The 24756-nt window shown below is 45.9% G+C and overlaps 1 protein-coding gene and 1 pseudogene across 1 annotated transcript; both read right to left on the bottom strand.

The window, feature by feature from the left end:
• Positions 1 to 7838: 7838 nt before the first annotated feature.
• Positions 7839 to 8859, bottom strand: LOC110300882 (annotated as a pseudogene).
• A 9592-nt stretch (positions 8860 to 18451) lies between these two features.
• Positions 18452 to 24325, bottom strand: Ccl22 (C-C motif chemokine ligand 22). Its single transcript, XM_021170941.1, has 3 exons — positions 24229 to 24325; positions 23001 to 23124; positions 18452 to 20032 (listed from the first exon to the last, which is right to left on the bottom strand). Exons 1-3 carry the CDS (start codon positions 24299 to 24301, stop codon positions 19951 to 19953), a joined length of 279 nt encoding a protein of 92 aa, XP_021026600.1. The 5' UTR covers positions 24302 to 24325; the 3' UTR covers positions 18452 to 19950.
• Between the last annotated feature and the right edge of the window lie 431 nt (positions 24326 to 24756).

The following is a 24756-nucleotide window of genomic DNA, read 5'->3' as shown; positions in this document are numbered from 1 at the left end:
AATGGCCACCACTGCAAGTCCCCGGGGAAGTGAGTGAAACTGAGGGCTTTCTCAGTGCCCAGCATGTTTACAAGTCCCTTGTGTGTGCCTGGGGCTGTGGTAAGATAAAGAGACTCAGGGACTAGCAAATAAGCCAGAATTCTTGGCCTCAGTGAGCCTCAGCTCAGTAGCAGGAGGAAGGTCCAAGGCCTCCCCAGGACTCTCAAGCTGTGGGGCTGAGGCAAGAAATTAGAGAGCAGTAAGCTGGCAGTGTAGCTCAGTGTTCCAGTGCTTGGCTGACATACATGAGGGCCTGGGTTCCATCCCAGACTATGAAAATAAATAATAAGAAAGGAAGGAAAGGTTGGAACCGGGGGTGTGTAATTTATTTGGTAGACTACTTGCTTAGCTTGTGCAAAGCCCTAGCTTCCATCACCAGCAACACATAAAATTTGGTATGCTGACTTGCACCCATGGTCCCAGGGCTTGAGAGGTGGAAGCAGAAGGATTTGAATCAAGACCACCAGCATCTACACAGCCTGTGATATGAGTGAGACCCCAGTCTCAGGAGAAGACAAAGAAGAAAATGGAGGAGGAGGAGGAGGCAGGAGAGGAAGAGGAGAAGGAAGAGGAGAAGGAGAAGGCAGAGGAAGAGGAGGCAGAGGAGGAAGAAGAGGAGAAGGAAAAAGAAAAAGGAAAGAAAGGGAGGAGAGAGGGATGAATTCTTTGCCCAAAGCAAGGCAAAGCAAGGCTGGCCCCTCAACCATTCTTTGAAACATTTCAAGCAATACAGAAGAGAGAACGACAGAAAGTATTTTCATAGTTCAACCTCCAAGATTCAATGCTCAACATTTTTCATATTTGCTTTATCTTCCCCTCACCCCCTTGGCTAAACTATTGCAAAAAAAGTTTCTGGCCGCTTGACATTTTGCCTCCAGTAGAGCAGGGTGCCTCTCCATTTTCATTCATAAGTATGCAACAATTATAATTCTTCCACCTCACAGAAACAACAGTAACTCGCCTATGTCATGTAACACTCAGTTCACATTCCAATTTGTCCCCAAATGTATTCTTCTTTCTCCTTCACTACCTCAAAGTCTTTTCGTCCTTCCTTCCTTTCTTCCTTTCTTCTTTTCTTTCTTTCTTTCTTTGTTTCTTTTTTTTTAATCTTCTTTCTTTATTTTAGGATTTATTTTCACTCCTGTGCATGTTTGTGTGTGTGCCACCTGTGTGCAGGTGCCTGCTGAGGCCAGGAAAGAGCGCGGAATCCTCTGGAGAAAGGGCCACAGGCGGTTGTGAGCCATGGGAGGTGGGTGCTGGGAAGTGAACCCAGGTCCTCTGTCAGAGCAGCATACCTCTAAGCCATCTCTCCAGCCCTTCTTCACCTTTCCTACTCATTCCTTTCTCCCAGCCCCCTTCAGCCTCTCTTTCACAGGATCTCCATAACTAGCCCAAGTAAACCTTGAACTCAGAATCCATATATTTCAGTTTTACCAGTGCTGGGATATCCAGGCTTGAGTCACAGCTGGCAACATCTGCTTTTTTTTTAATCCTTTCTGAATTAGACTATCATCTAACCTTGTGCATTGCATACAGTTATTTTCTTGTACAAGTTGATACTTGTAGACCACTCGCTCATTTTTATTTTTATTTTTATGACATTGACCTTTCGAAGAGTCAAGAGCATTGTTTGTACAAAGCTCTCGTCCTAACTTATCTAGTTACTTCCTTATGAGTCATCTCATTTTTTCCCCTTATCCTGTGTGCTTCCTATAAACCAGAGCTTTAACCAACAGTTGGATGAGACCCAGAATTCACATTCAAAGCAAGACACTGGCATGAATGAGTAAGCCCGGGAGCTGTGTGTGAGCAGGGCGCTCACTTTCCCTTTGGTGCAAAGGGATTAGCAGGTGAATGAGTTGATTTTGTAGAAGTACTGTTGTCTTGTGACTCACAAACTTTCGGGCATGCCCTAGTCCCACAATATGCACGGAGGCAGGTTTGTTTATTTATTTGTTCCTTCATTCATTCATCCTCCGCTGGTGTGGCCCAGGCTGGTCTAGAATTTACTACACAGTCCAGGCTAGCTTTGAGTTTGAGAGCCTTCTCTCTGCGCTTCTCATGTGTGCAGGTCACCAGGCTCCCAGGCAGTGTTCTAACCAAACTCTCCAGGTGAGGGCAGAGCCTAGTCCAGATGAAGGTGCTGGTCTCCTTGGTAACAAGAGGGATCCCTGCACCAGTGGTTCTGAGGACGGGGCTGCAGGGAAGCTGCAGTTGTACCATGACCTAGTGTTGACAGAGGAAAACTGGGGTGTGTGGTGGGGAGTGGGGAGTGGGGAGTGGGCGATTTTGAGCTAAGGATGACTAGGGAAGCAATTTTAATGATATTCCACATCATTAATTCCACATCGTTATACAGTGGAGCATTTTTTGAGAAGGGGAACAGATTCTCATTTAGCCCAGGCTGTCTTCGAACTCCTCAACCCCCTGCCTCTATCTCATGAATGTTGAGATGCCAGGCATGTTCCACCAGGTTCTAGGACTTTATGTAAGAGAAATAGAACCTAGGGCTGTGAACATGCTAGGCATGCACTCTGCCAACTGAGCCAAACCTGGGGACCACCCAGCATCACTCAAAACAACAGACAGTACTTGTTGTTGTTGCTGCTGTCATTACTGTTTCATTTTGCATGTTGAATGCTGTTGGCATATTAAGCATGAAGATGGGTTGGCAAAATTGACCTGCAGCTTCAGGGATGTGGAAGGAAAGTTTACACAGCACTTATGTTAACCACCAACAGCAGATGGGCAGTTTGTGGAGATACTATGGTATGCAGAGATAGAATAAGTGTGGGGATACTGAGCAAAGAGGTGGTCTGATGGTTTGTATACGCTCGGCCCAGGGAGTGGCCTATTAGAGGGTGTGGCCCTGTTGGAGTAAATGTCTCACTGTGGGCTTTAAGACCCTCATCCTAGCTGCCTGGAAGTCGATATTCTGCTAGCAGCCTTCAGATGAAGATGTAGGACTCTCAGCTCTTCCTGCACCATGCTTGCCTGGATGCTGCCATGTTCCTACCTTAATGATAGTGGACTGAACCTCTAAACCAGCCTCTAAGTGGACTGAACCTCTAAGCCAGCCCCGATTAGGCGTTGTTTTTAAAAGAAGAGTTCTTGGTCATGGTGTCTGTGCATAGCAATGAAAACCCTAAGACAGGTGCTATTTCAGGGGGGTGGGAGTGGGGGTGGGGAATCCTCTTAGAACATACTAAATTAGCAGGGAAACTAGTGACCCAGGAATCAGAGACAAACTTGCTTAGCAGATAGAGGAGATGGAATCCTCTACAAAAAAACAAAACAAACAAACAAACAAACAAAAAAACCCAAAACCAAACCAACAACAACAAAAACCAAACCTTTAACAAGACATTAGAATTCCTTGGGGTCTCCAAAACCGATATCTCTAGGGTCTTAGGTATGGGCTGTGTTTAACAGCTTCCCTGGTAAACAGAACAAATAGCCAGATTTAAACATCCTTGAGCAGTGTGCTGTTTACCTTCTCTGTGTGTGCTTGCCTAGGAAGGGCTGTGTTTTCCTTCATATTTTATGTGGCACTTGGGGTTGTCTAAAGCCTAGGATCTAGGGAAATGAGACTACACACCCTACCCATAAGCTCACCGCTTCTCTAGCTAGCCACCAAGCACAGATAACTCAAGTGTAAATATAAATTGACTCTGTGATATCAGGTGTGCTGTACACTTGGGTAAAAACTGCTTTTGGTCCACAGACCACGGCCTTCCATGGTTGGTTGTTTTTTCTCTTTAAAGTCACATCCCCAGCACCATGTAGATTAAGTCTTAATGTTTTTGTTTTTTCCATCAACAATTGCATGAAGTATTTTCTTTAATCCTTTACTGACATGGAGAGCTGGGGAGAGTAAAAACACTGTCCCTTGGAGCTGTAATGAGCTTTGAGCAGCACTACCAGCATAGTGTTCAAGTTCCTGGCTTTAGTGAACACGGACATCCAGGACACAGAGTCTCAGCTTAGAAACACTCAAGACAAAACAAAACAAAACAAAACAAAACAAAACAAAACAAAACAAAACAAAACAAGTCAGTGTCTACAGATTCTAAACAAAAGGCTACAGGAGATGGAGTGTGGTATGTGGAGGCTCACACCATAATCTCAGCACGTAGAGGCAGGAGGATGGGGAGTTCGAGACCAGCCTTGGATGCATAGCAAGACCCTGTGTCATACAGAAATTGAAAACATATTTTAGGCCACTAGGTGCCCATCCAAAGCCTGTAATTTAGAAAGGGGGAAAAATCATCCTCCCTTTGCTCAGAAGATCACAGGCAACTTCTTAGAAGTTATGTTTATAGTAGTCCCAACCCACGCGTGACTGTCTCCCAGTAAATGTGTGGCTAAGTGCTACAAAGTCCCATCATCGTCCTGAGAAATGGAACTTTTTTTTCATATAAAACTACTTTATTACATCTTAAATTATAGTACAATTTAATATAGTGTCTAGCTTGTCTCCAGCCTCCTTATGGTAAGCTGACTCTAAGATTAAGCACAAAGGTAGAAAGGGTACAGGTACAGAGAGCTCTGCAGTTGTTTGGTGGAAAGAGAAAGGGCTTCGCTGTATTCTCTTTGCCAGGCCCAAACCTACTACTACACAGTCTCAGCGCAGCCTTGTACAGAATACTCTCCGCTGTAGAAAACAGAATGGCATAGCCACTACTGCTTCTATGAGGGGTGCAGGACACACAAAGGTGGAGGAGAGGACCCACAGAACACTGCTGTCTGATCGCTGCTGCTAAACATGGCTCGAGATGAAAACCACAAAGATCTGCACGGTGGCAAGATGGTCTTCCTTGGCTGTGGAAGGCTGTTCTATGGAGGCAGGCTTCCAGGAAGTGACAGAGGCAAAAAAACAAAACAAAACAAAACAAAGCCAGGAACAAGACTGTTTATGGACAGGTCAGAAGCTGCCTGAGTACTGGTTCTCCCTCTTTTGGGGGCAGGCATAGAGGAAAGAGTTTATCTGGCTTACACTTTTACATCTGTAGTCTATCTCTGAAGGAAGTCAGGACAAGAACACAAACAGGGCAGGAACCCGGAGGCAGGAGCTGATGCAGAGACCAGGGTGGGATGCCGTTTACTATTGCTCCCTCTGGCTTTCTCAGCCTACCCTGTTTTTGTTTGTTTTTCACCCTTTTATTGAAAATAGATTTTTTTTTTTACATAATATATCCACATCACAGTTGTTACTCCCTCTACTTTTCCCAGTTCCTTCCCATCTCCCCTGCCAGCCTTTCCTTTCTGTTTCTGATGCAAAAAGAACAAGCTTCTAAGAGACAATATTAAAACATAACACAATATAATAAGAAAACAAATATGATCACGTCAAATTTGGGCAGGACAAGCCAAGAGGAGGAAAAGAGCCCAAGAGAAGGAACAAGAATCAGAAACCCACATAGACCCACTTGTTTGTATACACAAGAGTACCATAAAAATACTACACTGGAAGCCTATGTGTGTATATATATACATATATATGTATATATATATACATATAATATATGTATACACACACACACACACACACAGAGAGAGAGAGAAGCTGGTACAGCCCCATGCAGGCCCTGTGCCTGCTGCCTCAGTCTCTGTGAATTCACACGAGCTTTGCTCATGTTAAGAATCTTGCCTTCTTGGTGTCCTCCATGCCACACACCCCCTCGCCCCGTCTCTTATACTCTTTCTGCTTCCTCTTCCTTAGATCCCCTGAGCTTTGATGGGGAGGGATTTGATGGAGACTTCTCATTTAAGGCTAAGCGTTCCAAGGCCTCTCATCCTCTGTGTAATGCCTGCCTGTGGGTCTCTGGTATTTGTTACATCCACTGCAGGAGGAAGCCTCTCTGATGATGGCTGAACAAGACATTCATTTTTATCCCTACATTTTCCCTCTTTTTTTTTTTTTTGACCAATAGTATTTGGCTTTTATCTTAGGTCCTGGTGCTATCTAATCTCTGGTTCTTGTTCATGCAAACTGTTGGGTATAGATTCCATCTTGTAGAGTGGGCCTTACGTCAAATCAGTTATTGGTGGGTTATTTCCATGAGTTTTGGGCCACCAAAGCCTAAAATATCTTGTGGTCAGGATACCATTGTGGATAAGGGGGTTGTTGCTGACTTGGTGTTTATATTTCTCTTCTGAGAGGGTGCTGAGTACCTTCCTGGACCGAGAACCTGGACCACAGGTGTGAAGGTTCTATGAAGGTTCAAGTTCTCCATATTCACTGGTTTGGTTAGGTGTTGTCTTCAGCAACAGGGCTTTGCTGTTGGTCTGTGGAGAGTAACCTATAGTCTTGGCAACATCCCCATGGGAACCCTTTGGCCAACAACTCAATTAGATGTAACCCAATTCTGGTACTAGATGCTTCCTTTGGTGACAAGGAACAGTTAGTTTAGGACTCTGTCTCCCTCATATTTGACAATTTCACTTAGATTGCCTTCATATAGGTATATTTTCTAAGCAAGTTTCTAACAGTATTAGATTTCCATACTACCCCCTCAAATACCCCTTAATTTTAGCTATCTTTCCCAGTATTCCCTCCTGCCTTGGGCTAGGTCTAATGCTGTTTGTATTATGTTAATTTGGGTCCCCAAAATTACACAAGAATCTACATGTCCATACATCAGACACTCTGCCCCCCAGTTGATTTTGATTGGAAAATAAAGTTGCCAGCAGCCAATGGCTGGACAGGGAGACAGAGGCGGGACTTTTAGGATTCCCAGGGAAGGGACTGGACTGAGGAGGGAAAGGAAGAGGAGATCCTGATTCGTGGAGAAGGTGGAGGAGAGGAGATGCCACGCTTGAGAAGGAACAGGACAGAACACAGCTGCCATGTAGGAGCTGGGGAAGAGTGGCCCCAAAAGGGCCCTGACTGGGTCTAGGACAACAAAGATAAAATGTAGATTTTAGTACGTAACAACTTCAGGATATCAGAGGGAGGTAGATTAGCCACATAGAGTTTAAGAAGTGTCCCAGCCATTGACTATTTTAGACATATCAAAATATAAAGGCTATGTATGTGTATATTTCATTCAGGAATGCAAAACATTAAGATGGATAGCAAGGAACTCTGCTGCCACTGGGATCAATTTGAATAGATTAATTAATTGGGTACTGCTACACCTCCCTCATCTCCCTCTTCCCTCCATGTCTCTACTTGATCCTCCCATTCCAGCCCCCCCCCATCCATCCATAATTATCTGTTCTATTTCCCTTTCCTGCTGAGATCTATCTGACTTTCTCTAGCCTTTCACTCTATACTCACCCTCTGTGCTTCTGTGGATTGTGAGCTCTGGTTCTCTTAACTGCTGAGCATAAAGAAGTGCATTTAAGAAGAAAATGTGAATACTTCCAAAATCCTGCTACAAATGACTTGATATTTAAAACTACTAGGGTCTAGTAAACCAAGTCTTCAACTGGTTTTTCATGGGTGCCACAAAACAGGATCTGGGTCAAGAGGAGTGTCTGTCTCACTCTCACAATCGGGTTACCTTCTGGTTAACATTTTACTGTAACATTTCCCTTTAAAATTCATCCAAATAAGAAACCAAAGACAGTGTCCCAGAAGAAATGCACAACTTGTTTTAGTTTACAGCACAGAGATCCTTCTTTTAATGGAAGTTGTGTTCTTGGCATCAGAATTAAGTGAAGGAAAAGAGCTCTTGCCCTTTTGAAGTTCTGACGGGAGGTATGGGTGTCTGAGTGGGACAGGATGAGCTATTGCTATATACCTCTTCAAAGTTGGAATGGTCCTCCAGTCACCATGGCATCCACCTGTGGTCTTAGCTCCAGATCTTGAGAAAACCGTCCCAGGATTCTGTTGCTACAGCCACTCCCAAGCAACGGATGAGGTTGTGGTGTCCTGCTCTGTCAGCATCCCAGACATTGCAGGTGAAGTCACCGTTGTATCCAGCAAGAAGGAGGCAATGGCCACTTTTGGGGAAGAATACAAATGTGATCCCACAGATGATGTCATGGGAGTAGGTCATGAGCTCCTCCTGGTCTGCATGGAGGTCAAACAGCATCATCTGAGACAGCGGCAAAGGCATTGTCATTATGAAAGAAACAGACAGCATTGATGTGAGACTCACATCAAGTGTGAAAGGTCTGCCTGCACATCCTTTATCAGAAATTCCAAGGCTTAAGGCTTGGTTGAAGCATCGAAAGCACCAGAGACAAACAGTCTGGTGTCAGGAGGACAGGCTCATGCCATGTCCAGTGTGTCAAATTAGTGTGGTTGTCTGTTGGCCTGTCTTCTTGATGTCCCACAGGACACATGTAGTATCTCTAGAGCTGGTGACTCTGATTGCTGTCCAGGAACCAGCAACAGGACAGATAATTTGCATGTTCTGCCAGCTTACGACTCTCACACTCATTCCCTTAGGGAGTTTGGAACAGATGTTATCCAGGCCACCACAGGTTGCATACTTCCCAGGAAGAGTGTCTGTATAGGTCATGACCGAGAAAGAGCACCGGGGAATGGCATGAACCTTGTTTGTGGTATAGCTGTCCCAGATGGTGAGTTTTCCATTCTGAGAAGAACTGGCATAGAGTCTGGAGACTGTGTCACAGTGCCTGGCATAAATCTTGGCCTGATGTCCTCTCAGCGTTCTCCTGGTTCACATCTGGATGGTTCCCACTGAACCACTCTCATTTCTGATCTGCAAGAGCTGCATCTGTGCACAAGTTTTGAACATGTCTGATCTGGTTCTTCAGTTGCTCAGCCTCCTCTGGTGGCTGGCCAAGCCCACTCACTTTTACGTCCCGGTGCTTATGGCATTCTGCAGAATCTGTGATCACCATCTGGAAGTGTTTCTGGTCTGTTCTCCCAGACACGTGAGTCTATCTCAGCCTCAGCCAGCCTGGCAGGTGACCATGCTAGAACATGCAGGCCTGGTCTTAGCACTCTCGGACTGATGCAGGAGTCCACAAGTCAGGTCAGTCCACGGAGGCTGTTTTGGTCCTGGCCCCACTACCCTCCACATTGTCATCCTCTAGAAATGTCTGACCTCTGTGTCCTCTACACAGGCTTTCCTCTGCGTGCACTCCATTCATTCCTTAACTGGTTCTTTTAGAGGCTTCCAACACATTACTCTGGCTGACCATTGCTGTCCACATCCAGAACTCTCTCTTCCCAAATGGCTCTTGCCTCTATCTGCCTCTTGTGACCACCATTTTAGGTTTTTTTTAAAAAGATTTATTTATTTATTTTACACATATGAGTATACTATATGTAGTTGTCTCTTCAGTCACACCAGAAGAGGGCTTCAGATCCCATTATAGATCTTTGTGAGACACCATGTGGTTGTTGGGAATTGAACTCAGAACCTCTGGAAGGGCAGTCAGTGCTCTTAACTGCTGAGCCATCTCTCCAGCCCTCCCCGTTTTTTATGATGTATTTTATGCGTATGTGCCGCAGACCCTCTGGGTCCCTTTGTCTGCGTTGAATGGGTCTCTAGTCGCAGGTGGGCAAGGAGTCGGCAGGAATTGACAGACAGACTCGACACAAGGGAGTGTGGATCTGAATGTAATTTTTCAAATCGAGCATCAAACTTTTTTTTTTTTTTTTAAGATTTATTTATTTATTATATGTAAGTACACTGTAGCTGTCTTCAGTCACTCCAGAAGAGGGAGTCAGATCTTGTTACGGATGGTTGTGAGCCACCATGTGGTTGCTGGGATTTGAACTCCTGACCTTCGGAAGAGCAGTCGGGTGCTCTTACCCACTGAGCCATCTCACCAGCCCCCAAACTTTTTATACAGAAGAAAATAGGGAAGTTAGGTGACACACATGCAAGGTACAAAGGAGGTTACAGGATGCTTAATGTCTCTTACACAAAACAAAGGAATGTAAACACAGAGACTGGCAGGAACTGGGCAATAAAACAACTAGAACAAAGTCAGCTCTATCTAAGGTCAGCCATAGTCTTAGAAGCCAGGTGTGAGGTCTTTACACTCTGGGGCAAGGGTTTTCACACCCAAGCCATGGTTCTAATAAGGGAGTTCCACTCTAGCTAACCATCTTATGAATAATGCAATACTCTAAAACCACAGCCTGATCTACTTCCTAAACCATCGTAAATTCCTGTATACGAGAGCGACTTGGCTTTTATTCTAAGTGACAGTGTAATACTAGAGGCATGTCTAGTCACTGAATAGGCAACATTCTTACTGAATTTCAAGCCCATGGTCAGCTCAAGGACTTTCTAGGATGTTGGAACACTGGCGAAGGCTTAGCTATGTCAGAATTCAATCTTAAAAGGCACTTATACTAAAAGAGAGCACATGGATCCATACACCAGACTAACTCGGGGATAGGGTATGTGTATATGGGTTATGAGAACGCCAAAGTTCCAGGAGGTGAGTTTCCGTGAAACTCTGCCTTGTGAGTGCTCCCAGGCCTCTCGGCCTGCAAAGCAAACTTTACTGGAGTGTGCATAGCATGTATGAGTGCTCTAGCTGCATGTACACCTGCATGTCAGAAGAGGGGATCAGATCACATTATAGATAGTTGTGAGTCACCATGTGGTGGCTGGGAATTGCTCTTAGAACCTCTGGAAGAATAGTTAGTGCTTTTAACTGCTGAGCCATCTCTCCAAGTCCAATTTTGATCATTTTTATCCTTTATTATCTTCTCTCATCCCCACACCCTCAGCCCTGCTAAACACTTTGTCTTAGCCAGAGTTCTATTGCCTACAGCAACTCTTATTTACAAAAGCATTTAATTGAGGCTTGTTTACAGCTTCAGAGGTTTAATCCATTATCATCATGGTGGGGAGCATGGCAGCAGCACACAGACACAGTGCTGGAGAAGGAGCTGAGAATTCTACATCCAGATCCACAGGCAGCAGGAAGAGGGAGACACTGGGCCTGGCTTTGACTTTTGAAACCTCAAAGCCCAACCCCAGGGACACACTTTCTCTCCTAATCTTTCTCGAGAAGTGTCTAAGCATGGATGACTTAAGCATTCCCATATATGAGCCTGTGGGGTGATCCTTATTCCAATCACCACATTCTATTCCCTGGTATTCCCTGGGTAGGCTTGTAACCATACCACAATGCAAAAAAAAAAAAAAAAAAAAAAAAAAAAAAAAGCATTCAGTCCAACTTCGAAAGGAATCTCTCCAGCTTCCTGCCTCTTCCCTCCTAACCATTATGAAGGATGAGATTATTCTCTGATTTACTTCAGTATGTTTGTCTTTGGGTTTTAGGGAGGCTAGTGGTTTGAGGATGTTAATTTTGTAGAAAATGTTTACCAGCTCATTTTCCTTGAAATCTCTGGGGTCTCTTATACACAAAATCGTATCATATGCAAATATACTTTGTCTTCTTTCTTTCCTATTTGCACTCCTTTTTACTTCCTTCTGCTGTCTTGTTGCTGTAGCTAAGACTTCAAGCTTTATATTGGATAGAAGTGAGTGGGGATGCCTTCATTTTATTTCCTGAGCTTAGTAGGGAATGTTTTGGCTTTCTCTTCTTCCTTCTCCTCTTCCTCCTTCTCTTGCTCTTCCTCCTCCACTTCTTCCTCTTCCTCTCCTTCCTCCTCCTCCTCTTGATCTTCTTGTATTTACCATGATAGTGCATTTAGGTTTGTCACATAAAAGCTTTATCACTTTAAAATATATTCTTTCTCTCCCTGGTCCCTTCAGGGCTTTTATTGTGAAGGGATGTTAGATTTTGTCAAAGTCATTTTCTGCCTCTGTTGAGATGAACATGTGATATCTATCTTTGAGTTCATTTATGTGATGAATTATATTTATTGATTTCTCTGTGTAGAACCATCCTTGCATGTCTGGAATGAAGCCACTTTGATTGCAGTAAATAATCTTTTTTGATGTGATGTTGAATTTGGTTTGTATTTTATGCAGATTTTTTTTGCATCTATCGCCACTGATGAGATTTGCCTATAATTTTCTGTTTGTCATGTATTTATCTGGTTTTGGTATCCAAGGAAAACTGGCTTCCTAAAAAGAATTTGAAGTGTTCCTTTCCTATTTTTCAAAATTTAAATTTTATTTATTTATTAGTGTGAGGTGTGGGTGCACAAAAAAGCCAGAGGACAGCTTTTGAGTCCTCTTTTACCACCTTTATGTAGATTCTAGGGATCAAAGTCTGGTTGCTGGCTGGCACAAGGATCTTTATATTGTGAGTTATCTTACTGGCCCTCTTTGTTTTCAGTTTTATGGAATAACTTGATATTGTTATTTGTTCTTCTTTTTTGAAGACTTGGTAGAATTTTCTACTGAATTCATCTGGCCCTGGCCTTTTCTCATTTGGGAAATTTTTAAAAATTATCACTGTAATCTCGTTGCTTGTTGTAGACCTTTGGTATCATTGGTAGGATCATATCCAACTAGAAAGCCGTACACTAGAAGGTCTAGCCATTAGCCTTCTAGTTTCAATGCATACAAATCTTAAAACACACCCTTATGGTTTTCTGAATCTCCTGTGGTGACGTCTCCTTTTTCGCCTCAGATTTTGTAGGCCTGTGTCTTCCCTACCGTTCCTCTGATTAATAGGCTGAGGGTTTGCCAGTCTCTTCTTTTTAAAGAATCGACTCTTTGCTTCATTGATTCCTTATGTTTATTTCATTAATTTCTGCCACAATCTTACTCACATTTTGAGATTTTTGATGACTCTGACATTCTAGGTCTGTGGTAAGCCTTGCAAGAATGAGTTCTTGGTCCATCACCAGTCTGCGGGGAGGCGGGGTGGGGGGTGGGGAGATGAGCAACAACGAAAGAAAAATACAGTGTTTATTCTTGTGACTAGAATGTCCTGAAAATTCATGTATGTAATAGCATGAGTCAGAATTCCCCTCTTTAAGTGCTGAGTAATCATAGCTCAGCAGTGGTGGTCCATGGCTCAGGAGGCAATCCAAGCAGATCTCTGGGTATGAAGCTAGCCTGGTCTACAGAAAGAGTTCTAGGACAGTCAGGGATATGTAAGGAAACCGTGTAACACACAAAAGGTGGCTGGAGAGATGGCTCAGTAGTTATGATTGTGCTTCCAGAGGACCTGGGTTCCAATTCACCAGCACCCACATGGTGACTCACAACTCCTGACACCTTCATACAGACATGCAGACAGGCAAAACACCAATGTACATAAAATAAAAATATATAAGTTACAAATGCTGACTAATACTCCACCGTGGCTGAGCCTCATCTGCTTACATCCTTGCTGATGGATGCTGAGGTTATGTCCATCTGTTGACAGTGGCAGAGGGTTACAATGAACATGAATGTATAGCCATCCCCTTGGCGTGTATACATATTACCCACAGGCTAACCTGTGGGGTCGCATGGCTCCATCATTTGGTTTTGGAAGAACAGCCAGTGTTTTAAACAGCCGCTGCAGCAGTGGGTACTCCAAGCACCTGTGCCCAGGAGTTCACAGGTCTGCACGTTCTTGCCTATACTTGTTACCTTTTAGGTTTCCTGTTGTATTTTCTGTGGGTTTTATTTGCATTTCCCCCAATGGCATATTTTTCTTTTCTTTTTTTTTCTTTTCTTTTCTCTTCTTTTCTTTTTTTTTCTTTTTCTTTTTTTCTTTTTTCTTTTTTTCTTTTTTTATTTTTTTTTTTGGTTTTTTGAGTAAGCATATTTTTCTATGTTTTCTTGGCCACCTGAGTATCTTCTGTGGAGAAAGGTCTCTTCAAGTCCTTAAGACAAGACAGGAAAGATTATGGAAGGAAACAGGAAGGGAAAGAAGCCTCAGTCTAGAGTCTCGGTGAAGTCTCTTGCTGGCGCTTTTACGTTGATGTGTGGAGTTAACATAGAAACACTGTTTCTTCCTGACACACTTTGTGTGTTAACACAGCAGAGAACAAGCAGGAGACCTGAGTGTCTATGACCTGGGGAAAGGTTTATCCCCGCTCCTAGATGGTCTTTGGAAACCTCAAACTTTGTTCGGGGTGACTGAGACTTATCAATAGTGGTTCTGCTCCCCAGGAACCATCCTGGGATCCCATCTGGGTTCCTTAGCCACCCTTTGGAAAATAAAGCTTCAAAATTCATCAGGCTGGTAGATATTATAAAGACAATGTGGTGGGGACAGGGGAGCTGTCTTTGAGAACCCCAACCTGTATGCTTGGCTTTCCCTTTCCCCTTGAGCTCCTCGATATTGACCCCTGCTTCGAAATCTATTAAATGCCTTTGAGTCAACTCCAAGTTCGCTCCATGCCATCTTGTCCTAAAAATTCTTTTCTGTGCCAGAGGCGAGGATCTGGTTTCACCGGAGTAGAGGTCTCTAAAAGGAACTCTTCAGGCTGCTGTGAGCACCAGCCCAGAGCTGTGTCTCCGCTCCTGTCACTGCAGACACTGTGTCTACTTTGTTATTGGGTTGGTGGCCTGGATCTTCTTGTCTTACCAGATTCTCACTCATGTGTAGAGAACTGAGGCTCAGGGGGCAGAGCACCTTGGTACCTCTGCAAAAAGAAGCCTTGCATCTGCCAGCTTCCTTGTGTGTGCCTCCAGATTCTTGCTTCTTCCTGGTAAGTGCTCTGTATCTGCAGCTACGGCTTAGAGAGTCCAGTGAAGCGGTCATGAAGGGAACAAGGACTGACAGGATGTGAAAGGTCCACAGTCCACACAGGACACACCAAAACCAAGCTCCCAGCACAAAGGAGATTTATCTGCCCCAGGGAGGCAAAGGGCAGAGGATAAGAGATGAAGACAGGAGACTGATGAGAGAGAAGAGGAAAGGAACAAGGGAGAGGGGGAGGGGATGCTTGTCTGGGAGGGACAAAGGACTACCTCTGGATAGAGAAGAGACAGACATGGCCTGTGAGCAAATGAGTTTATAAAGGGAAAGGGGAAATCCCAAGTTAGGATGAGTTGGTTTGTTTTGATTGGGCCAGTTAATTAAGGTGTCCAAAAGGGAGATTTTTGACTGCTGGACTTCAATACTTTGCTAACTGAACCTTAGTGGTTAGCCCCAGGAGGAGGGATTGGCCAAATAGAGTGACCTTGGCGGGTAGCTTTAGGAACATAATTAGTCTAGCAAGAAAGAGGGAATGGGAAGGGATAAGACTTACCAGAGCTATGTTTGCCATGCTCTGGCCTGCCAGAGCCCTTCAGTCTCGCCTTTCCTTTTTACCATTGGGTCATTAGGTGTTGGGTAAGTGGGCACTGTTTTCGCTGGTTGCTTCCTGCAAACACTGGGGTGTTGTTATTAGGGACTCAAGGAAGCTGGAATGTCGGTCAAGGCCAAGTAGAACAGGCTGCCTTACTTGTTGTCCAAGCTCTGTGGGACCATCTGAGGTAGTCTGTGAGGCTGGACTGTGATGTAGATTCTGGGGAAAGAGCTGAGGCTGGCAAGTTGCTGGAGCAGGTTGTAGTTGATTTAAAATCTGCTGGGAGAGACAGACAGACTAGAGACAGAAGTAAAGTCTCTGTCTTTAAGGAGTTTAGGGGGATACATGGGTATACATCTGAAACTTTTAGGTTTATGGTCCTAGTAGTTAGGAGAGGAGAGGCTTGAGACCAGGGAGAGGGGGAGAGACCCACCTTTAGGAGTAGACAGGTGGGGGAACAGGCTGTTGGTTGGCAGGAGTCCTTTTGATCTGTGAGAAGTGGATTCAAGTTGATTTTTGCTGCCTATAAGAATCTTCAAGTTCAGCCGGGCGTGGTGGCGCACACCTTTAATCCCAGCACTCGAGGGGTGGAGGCAGGTGGATTTCTGAGTTGGAGGCCAGCCTGGTCTACAGAGTGAGTTCCAGGATCAGCCAGGACTATACAGAGAGACCCTGTCTTGAAAAACCAAAATAAATAAATAAATAAATAAATAATAATAATAATAATAATCTTCAAGTCCATAAAAAGAGATAAATGTTTTAGATATGTTAGTATTATCATTGTTGGTTATCTGTACTGAAATCCACAAGGTAGCTGTAGGAAGGGAAGCTTAAGAGGCAGAGTCTGCCCAGGACACCTTAAGACCAAGTTCTCAAGTTCTCAGCACAAAGGGGATTTATTTGCCGCAGAGGGATAAATAACAGGGAACAAGAGACAAAGATAGGAGAGGGAGGATGAGGGAGAAAAGGAGAGGAGCAAGGGAGAGGGGGAAGGAATGTTTGCCTGGGAGGGACAAAGGACTGCCTCTGGATAGAGAAGAAACAGACATGGCCTGTAGGCAAATGGAAGTTTATAAAAAGAAAGGGGAAACCCCCTAGTTAGGATGAGGTGTTTAATTTAATTGGGCATGTTAATTAGGGCAGCCAAAGGGGGGCTTTTGATTTTGAGATTTCAAGACTTTGATAGCTGGGCCTCAGCCTCAGGAGAAGGGGTTGGTCAAATGGGGGGATAGACCTTGGTAGGTAGCTTTAGGAATGAAATCTAATGGGTTTTTAGCAAGGCAGAGGGAATGGGGAAGGGTAAGATCTGCCAGAGCCATGTTGGCCATGCCTACCAGAGCCCTTCAGGATGCCAGGCAGTGGAGTTTACACTCAAGAAAATACAAAGACATTGAACTCAAAGGGTCCTTCTTTGTTTCCTGGGTGGTGTGAAAGGTGTGTGTGTGTGTGTGTGTGTGTGTGTGTGTGTGTGTGTGCTAGTTTGAATGAAAATGGCTCCCATAGAGTCATAGGAAGTGGCATTATTTTATTGGTGGTTTGGCCTTCTTGGAGGAAATGTGTCACTGGAGGTAGGCTTTGAGGTCTCAAGTGCTCAAGCCAGACCCAGTGTCACTCTCTCTTTTTACTGCTAATGAATCCAGATGTAGAACTCTCAGGTACCTCTCCAGCACCATGTCTGCCTGTGTGCCACCATGCTTCCCGCTATGACAATAACAGACTGAACCTCCAAACTGTAACCCAGCCCCAGTTTCATTTATAAGAGTAGTTTTGGCCATGGTATCTCTTCACAGCAGTAGAAATGCTGAGGCGGAAGTTGGTACCAGGGACTGGAATGTTGCTGTGATAGGCCTGGCCATGTCTTTATCAGGAGGGATGTGGTCTTTGAGACTTTGGATTAGGAAAGCAGTTGAAGGCTTTAACCGGAGCTTAATGACCCGTCCTAGTGGGGACATGGAGAAACAGAGGTGCGGAGGGTGCTTTGAACCGCGCGGGCCTGGCTCAGAGGATTTCAGAGGAGAAGAATATTTGTATGTGGCCTCGAGATTGTCCTTGTGATATTTTGAGTAAGAATGTGGCTACCTTTAGCCTTTGTCCAGAAAAATCTGACTGAGGCTCAATTGAAGAGTTTTTGGATCAATTCCACTGGCAGAGGAAATCTTAAAACAGCCTAGGACGGACTCTATTGTGCGGTTGTTGGTGTTCTGAAGATCTATAATGAAGAGGAGCAGGTTGAGCAAGGTAAAATACAAAATGTACAATTTGGGGGGAAAGGGGGCACCAGGAAGTAAAGTGGAGCTACGTCCTGTGTTCAAGGAGATAAACATTTTTTTTTTTAAAAAAAAAAAAGCTTAGTGCTAACTGGAATAAAGGGAGTGGTGACCACAGGACAAGATCCCAGCCAGGGAAAAGGAATTAAAGAAAAGTTTAGAGCCAGGTGTGGTGGCACACACCTCTAATGCCAGCACTATGGAGGCAGGGGCAGGTGGATCTCTGGAGTTTGAGGCCAGCCTGGTCTACAGAGTGAGTTCCGGGATAGGCAAGCTTAGGCAATGAAGGAAACATTGAAAAACAGAGCAAATTGGTTATACACACACACACACACACACACACACACACACACACACACATATATCCTTCAGGATGCCAGCCAGTGGAGTTTACACTCAAGAAAACACAAAGACATTGAACTTGAAGGGTCCTTTTTTGTTTCCTGGGTGGTGTGAAAAGGATGCCCCCAAGCTCACACAATCCAGTCACTCGGCTAAGCAAGGCCACGCTCCCTCCAGAGGAGCAAGAAGGTTTATTCCCTTATTCAAATATACATATATATATGTTTGAATGAGGGGGCCGTGTTCCAGCCCCAGCAAGCAGCAGAACTTGGCAGCTTCAGGCACACGGTTCTGGCTTTAGAATCAAGAACACAAGAAAGGGATTATAAAATCTCCCTCAGGGCTGGTGAGATGGCTCAGTGGGTAAGAGCACCCGACTGCTCTTCCGAAGGTCCAGAGTTCAAATCCCAGCAACCACATGGTGGCTCACAACCATCCGTAACGAGATCTGGCGCCCTCTTCTGGAGTATCTGAGGACAGCTACAGTGTACTTACATATAATAAATAAATAAATCTTTAAAAAAAAAATCTCCCTCAGCCACTAAGGAAAGCCACCAATGACACAAGGTACAACAGGTGCACACCCCGTTTCCCACCATCCCACAAACCTTCCTTCTCCATGGAGGGGTCAGACCCTGGAGGAGGGCAGGTCTGGGTAAAGGAAGGCCCCGCTCTATTTCACAGCAACACAGATGACAAGGAACCAAGCCAGGTATTATTGGTGAGCATTTATTTTCCCAGAAGTAGGAGAGGAGGGGGAGGGACCCTCAGGACATGCATGGGCAGTGAGCAAAGTAGCACTAGTGGTGGCCCTGGTCGTCCAGATGCTCCTTCTGGGAGGACAGGAGCCCTGGACACAGCTGTGGCTGGCACTGTCAATCCCTGTGATTTGGATCAAGCCCTTTGTGGTCCCATATGCTGTCAGCTGAGGCTCAGAGAGGAAAAGCGATGCCCCCAAGCTCACACAGTCCAGTCACTCGGCTAAGCCAGGCCATGCTCCCTCCAGAGGAGCAAGAAGGTTTGTTCCTTCCCCTGGGACCGCTGTTGTCTCCAGGGAAGCAAGAATGGGCTCTATATTCTTGTCTTGGCCTCAGCCACTCAAGAATAATTTCAACTAAGTTCTTTAAGTTAACTCTGCCACTGGCTGCAGCTCCCACAACCGTCTGTTTTCTGAGGTATCACTTTGTATGGCCCTTCCTGCCCCCAGATCCTAAAACTCTCCAGTTCGTCTATTTGGCCTCACATATATTTATTCTCTTTCCTATATAAATATAACTATAGCTTATAATACCAAACAAAGTGTGGCAGTCACTGACACCATAGCATGACTTCGACTATCAGCTACACAGGCAAGGAGTCAAAGGTCGAGTGGGGCAGAGAAAGTAAAAGACCCTATCATGTGGTTGAAGAGGGGTGGAAGTTGATTCTTGGTAAATTTAGGGTTTCACAGTTGATCTACATAGGCCCTTTCTAACAACCCGAGTCTCTGTGTTGACAGAAAACTGCCTGATATTCAGGGATGGGAGAAAGATTCCTTTTACTGATGGAGTCTGCAGCTCCTTTAAGAAATCTGATTCTGAGCCTGCTCCTGTGCTCCCTGCCCTGTGCTGCAGACCAAGAAACAGGAGGAGCTCTGGTGGGGACCTTGGCCTAACCCTGGGGGGCCTGGTGGACCAGCCTGAAACTCCCAGAATTCTACTGAAAGTAGGTGGAGGCCAAGGAAGTCTGACGTTTGGGGCTTGGTGGATGCCCACTGGGACTGATAGGAACTTGGGAGGTGTGTGGTACTGGATAGGAGCCTGCAGCAGGAAAAACATTCTGGGTATTAGAAACCCCCCAGAAAGGGAACTAGGTAGCTCATATTTGAAACCTATGGGCCTTTCCTACATGCAAGAAGAGAAGAGGGCCAAGGCTGGGGACGGGGAAGGCATCATAGGATCAGGGCATCAAAACAAGGACCCTGGTCTCATCTAAAGCAGTGGGGAGTAGGCATTGGGTAAGGCTGGTCTGAATGTGTTTCCCAGCTGCCACATTGAAGGGGGATGAGCTGGAAGGGATAGAGACCAGAGCCTCACAGAGTGACTGCCCAGGGGATGGAGGTGAGTAAAGGTGGCGTCGTTGGCAAGGCTCTTGCTGGAACGGCAGAAGAATAGGGCTTGCTGAGCCTCCCTGGACCACACCAGACCCATAGTCATCAGGTCCTCCTCCCTAGGACAGTTTACGGAGTAGCTTCTTCACCCAGACCTGCCTGGGATCGGCACAGATATCTCGGTTCTTGACGGTTATCAAACTGGAAGAGATGTAAAGAAGAAAGTTGTAGCATTAGCAGGCCTGCTGCTGAAAGTATGGACCTACCTTCCAGCCTACCTATCTGGATTGCTTTCTAGTTTTGCTCCTTGTTAGTAAGTCAGCTAACTTCTCTAGGCCCTAGTTTCTATATCTGTAAAATGGGGCTGACGGCCCTGCTCAGCTGTGTGATATTTTGATGAAGCCGTCTAGATACATACCGACCTGCTCAAGAAAGCAGACACTACTAAGGGCTACAGCACATAGCAGGTGCTATATATAATTGCGTCAGAAGATGACCCTAACGTTTTACATTGGTTTCTTTTTCTTCTCCTCTGTGTGTGTGTGTGTGTGACAGAGAGAGACAGAGAGAGACAGAGAGAGAGAGACAGAGAGAGACAGAGAGAGAGACAGAGAGAGAGAAATGTGCACATGCATGTAGAGACCAGAGGTCAACATAGAGTGTCTCCCTCATTTGCTATCCATCTTACTTTAAAAAAAAAAACAACCCACAAAAAACAAAAAAATAAACCAGTTCCTTGAACTTGAAGCTCTCCAGTTCAGCTAGACTGGCTGGCCAGCAAGGCTGAGAAATCTTCCTATCTTTGTTTCCTCAGGAATGGGGAGTATAGGCACATGATGTCACATCTGGTTTTTGTTTGTTTGTTTTGTTTTGTTTTGTTTGTTTGTTTGCATGAGAGCTAAGGATCCGAACTTGGATCCTCAGGCTTGCTCAGCAAACATTTTACTGACTGAGCAGTCTCTCATTCCCATCTCTAATTCTTGCAACCACTCTATGTCCCATGTCCCTGTGCTCCCTGTCCCTGTACGTCTGTTCTACCCACAGATGTGAAGAAATTTGGCTGAATAAAAGAAGGAGTAAGGGGCTGGAGAGATGGCTCAGTGGTTAAGAGCACTAACTGCTCTTCCAAAGGTCCTGAGTTCAAATCCCAGCAACCACATGGTGGCTCACAACCATCCGTAATGAGATCTGATGCCCTCTTCTGGTGTGTCTGAAGACAGCTACAGTGTATTTACATATAATAAATAAATCTTAAAAAAAGAAAAAAGAAGGAGTAAAATATGTCTAGGGTCGGAGCTGGACTGTGACTTTGAAGAGATCCCTCCCAGGCCTCTTTGAGAGTCCCAGAGCATCTGGTGGAGAAACAGGTTTGCCTGGGATGGTAGTGTTAACTGCCAATTGGCAGTATCTAGGATCCCTTAGGGAGACCTCTGGGTGTCCCTGTGGGGATTATCTTATTTTAAGTGATGAGAGAAGACCCATCTTAATTGTGGTGGGGCTCTTCCCTGGGCGGTAGATCCTGGATGGTATAAAGTAGAGAGAGCAAGCTGAGCATTTGCATCCATCCCTCTGTTTCCTGAGCATGGATGACATGTGACGAGCTGCTTTCAGTTCCCAGTGCCTCAACTTCCCTGCTGTGATGCCCTGCACCTTGAACTGTGTGCTGAAACACTCTCTTTCTCCGCTAAGTCATTCTTGCCAGAATTCAGTCATTTGGCACAGCAATTAGAAAAGAAACTAAGACACCCAACAAAGTGTGACCCAAGGGAAACCTGAAGCAAGTGGGGCCAGCTATGGGCACTGAAGCTGAAGTTAGCAAGGTGGGTACAGGCCGGCTGGTGGTGAGGTCTCTGCTGCCATTCCATCGTAGCTTCCTAAGAGTCCGGCCATACAGCTGAGAGCTGCTGGCTCCCCACATACCTAACCTGTCCTTGCATCACTGACTACTGAGCAGAGCCCAAGGGCAATAACAACCTGAGCCTGTCCTTTTGTTTTTGTTTTTGTTTTTGTTTTTGAGACAAGGTGTCACCATGCAGACCTTGCTAACTCACTATGTAGACCAGGTTGGCCTTGAACTCATGGAGAGCCATCTGCCTCTGCCTCCTGAGTCCTGGGATTAAAGGTGTGGGCCACCATGGCCTGCCCGAATTTGGCTTCTTAGGGCAGTTTACCCAAGGCTGGTCCCACCCTGTGCATCTGTCTTTCCATCTGTCAAGCCATATTCTTTCTAGAATCCCTTTGGGCTCAGAGTCAATGGATCACTAGTGTCTGTCCTTCACGGAGCATCTCCTGAGTAAATAAAAGGTCATGAGCTCTGTGACTTCCACTTGTTGTAGCTGCCCTGTGATGCTAAAGAGACCCTTAAGCTCATGCCACCTCCTCAGTGTGCAAGGAAACCAGACAGACTACGACTGCTTGCCCCTTGCTGGAGCCTAGGTTGGGATCCCTTTGCTGAGCCTGAGTCCTGGAAAAAGGGGAAAGGGAAACTCCTGAACCTGGGTCCCTTTTTCTTTGCTGAGCCTGGATCCTCCTTCCCTTTGCTAGGCCTAGATCCCCTTCCCTTTGCTAAGCCTAGGTTCTCTTCCCTTTGTTAAGCCTAGTTTCTCTTCCTTTGCTGAGCCTAGGTTCTCTTCCCTTTGCTGAGCCTGGGTCTCACCTACGACGTGGGTTAACCTCCTTGTAGAATTGCTTTAAAGATTGAATGAATCACAAGGGTAGTATTCAAATTAGCCTGGGCACATGGGCAGCCATCTATGGGTATCAGCTCTTAATAGTATGTCTCTGATTGAAATGGCTACCTCGAAGAATTCCAGAGCACTGGGAGGACCCAGAATGTCTTGGCAGGTTTGGCTCTAGGAATGCTGTTTGTACCCCTACAACTAACATTGCTTCCCATCGCCAATAGCCTGTGGTGATGGGAAGCAGATACATGCCATGCTGGGTGGTACCTATTTATTCAGCCATCATCCTCAGCTCTGTCATGTCACAGATGTTCAACAATATCGATGGAATAATACCATCATTCTGGGATTCCGAAAACCCAAGCCTGGCTGAGTCATCCCATCCAGCCAAGCCTTCTTGAGTTGGAGTTTGATACATCCTGCCTACCCTTGGGCCATACTTGTCAGGCTCTTCCTCCAAGGTTCTGAAGCCCCAGCTCCCTACTCACACAACGCCAGGCTTGCGGCAGGATTTTGAGGTCCAGAAGAACTCCTTCACTAAACGTGATGGCAGAGGATGACGGATGTAGTCCTGGCAGCAGATACTGTCTTCCACATTGGCACCATAGGGACCTGGAGGAAGGGTACCCAGGGGATATTAGCTGGAGCACAGAGAGGCCAGCTTCAGCCTTAGCCCTGACCACAGGCTGACCTATAGGAGTAAAATTCTCTTCCACACTGATGGATATCTTCTAGGGATCATCACCCTAGCCTGGGGAGTCTCTGAGATGCCACTAAAGGTCCAATGTCTGGGGACAGTCAGCTCCAGGAAGTGGATTCAGAAAGACTAAATATCAACAGGCTTCTAAATGGGTCCTGTACCTCTGTCTGAGCCAGGAAGAGCCTCATGCTCACCTTGGGTCAGTCTGTGGACAATAGCACCAGCTTCCCAGGATCTTGTGGAGTACTCAGCCCTACGGCAGACCCACCTACCCCCCATGTATACCACACAGAATTAGAGTTATGCCTTCCTCTTCTCAGCGCCTTGGTGAGGCTACATCAGAGAAGCCGAGCGAAGGCGAGCATCCAAGGTCATGGTGAGACTGTAGCAGAGTCAGAATCAAGACTCAGACATGTGACAGTCATGATACTGACCTGGTTCAAGTCCCACTCTGTCCCTGACTGACCCTAGTCATCTGTCATCTCCAAGGCCCGTGGAGGAATACCAATTCCGTAGGGGCTTGGCTACACGGAGGCTCTCCAGACACTTGATTGGTTGGTTGTAGTTGCCTCACCGTGTCCCCTCTCCTGCCCGACTCAAAGCAGAAGTGTTGACACTATGGTGGGAAGGAGGGGTATGGACCCTGTATCCACCACAGGCTCCAGAGCAGACCTTGGGTGTTGGGGTGGGGGGGCAGATTTTAAGAGAGGTGATACCTTCCCTGACTCAAGCCTGGTACCTTGCAGGCTCTCTATCCACTCCCAGGGACCCTATATTTGAGCTATGTGGGCAGCAAGATCCCCATCAAGATACCACCAACCAATTGGCAGATCCTAAAAGCCAAGCCTTCCTAGCGACCCACTTTATAAATGTGTATATCTGGGTTTTGAGAAGTAATAGAGCTGGCCCACGGAAGTGCCAGAGTTAGCCCAAAGCCAAAGTGAGTCCAGTGGCAGACTCACTCTTGGACTCTTTCCAGATTCTCTGGTGTTCACCCTCCTACTCCCCAGCCTCACCTGCATCAGAGGTCTGAATTGCCACAGCAAGAAGGACGAGAGCCACCAGGAGTGGGACACGCAGGGTAGCCATGATGTTATGTGTCCTCGTCAGGTGTCTAATGACCAGATGGCAGGAAGGTCTGATATTTAAGCGCTCTCTCCACCCACTAGTTCAGGCACCTCTTAGTCACTACCAAGCCTGACATTCATGTCCTGAAAGAAGAAGTCCCACTTCCCCTGGCGGGAGGATCCAAAGGCGAGGAACTACTCAGAGGGGACTGCCACTCTCCCAAACTGTGGGTCTCTAGAGGATTGTAAAGTCCCCTTAGCGGTGCTCTGCAGAGGATGTCTGTTCTATGACCTCAGCCATGTCACTAGGGGTCATGGAGAGGACCTTGATAGGGATGGAGAAGCTAGGCAAGGGTTCACTGCCCACCTCAGTGGCCACTGGCACATGGACATGGACAAACTGTACCTAGATTGGGGACTTTCTTAATCCCTAAAGGCCGGGCATCAGGTTCTCATTTCAAGGGTGGAGGCCCAGAG

The sequence above is a fragment of the Mus caroli genome, chromosome 8 (genome assembly GCF_900094665.2).
Source record: "Mus caroli chromosome 8, CAROLI_EIJ_v1.1, whole genome shotgun sequence".
Taxonomy (NCBI): Eukaryota; Metazoa; Chordata; class Mammalia; order Rodentia; family Muridae; genus Mus; species Mus caroli.
Note: the sequence above shows the minus strand (reverse complement) of the source record. Positions and strands in the feature narration are given on the sequence as shown.

Bases quoted from the DNA above. Each gene is read 5' to 3' on its own strand.
- Ccl22 (XM_021170941.1), bottom strand. From the start codon at position 24,301: ATGGCTACCCTGCGTGTCCCACTCCTGGTGGCTCTCGTCCTTCTTGCT. The intron at 23,125-24,228 runs GTGAGGCTGGGG...CCCTTCCTCCAG, and splicing joins AATTCAGACCTCTGATGCAG to GTCCCTATGGTGCCAATGTG. The intron at 20,033-23,000 runs GTGAGTAGGGAG...CATCTCTTCCAG, and splicing joins TGCCGCAAGCCTGGCGTTGT to TTTGATAACCGTCAAGAACC.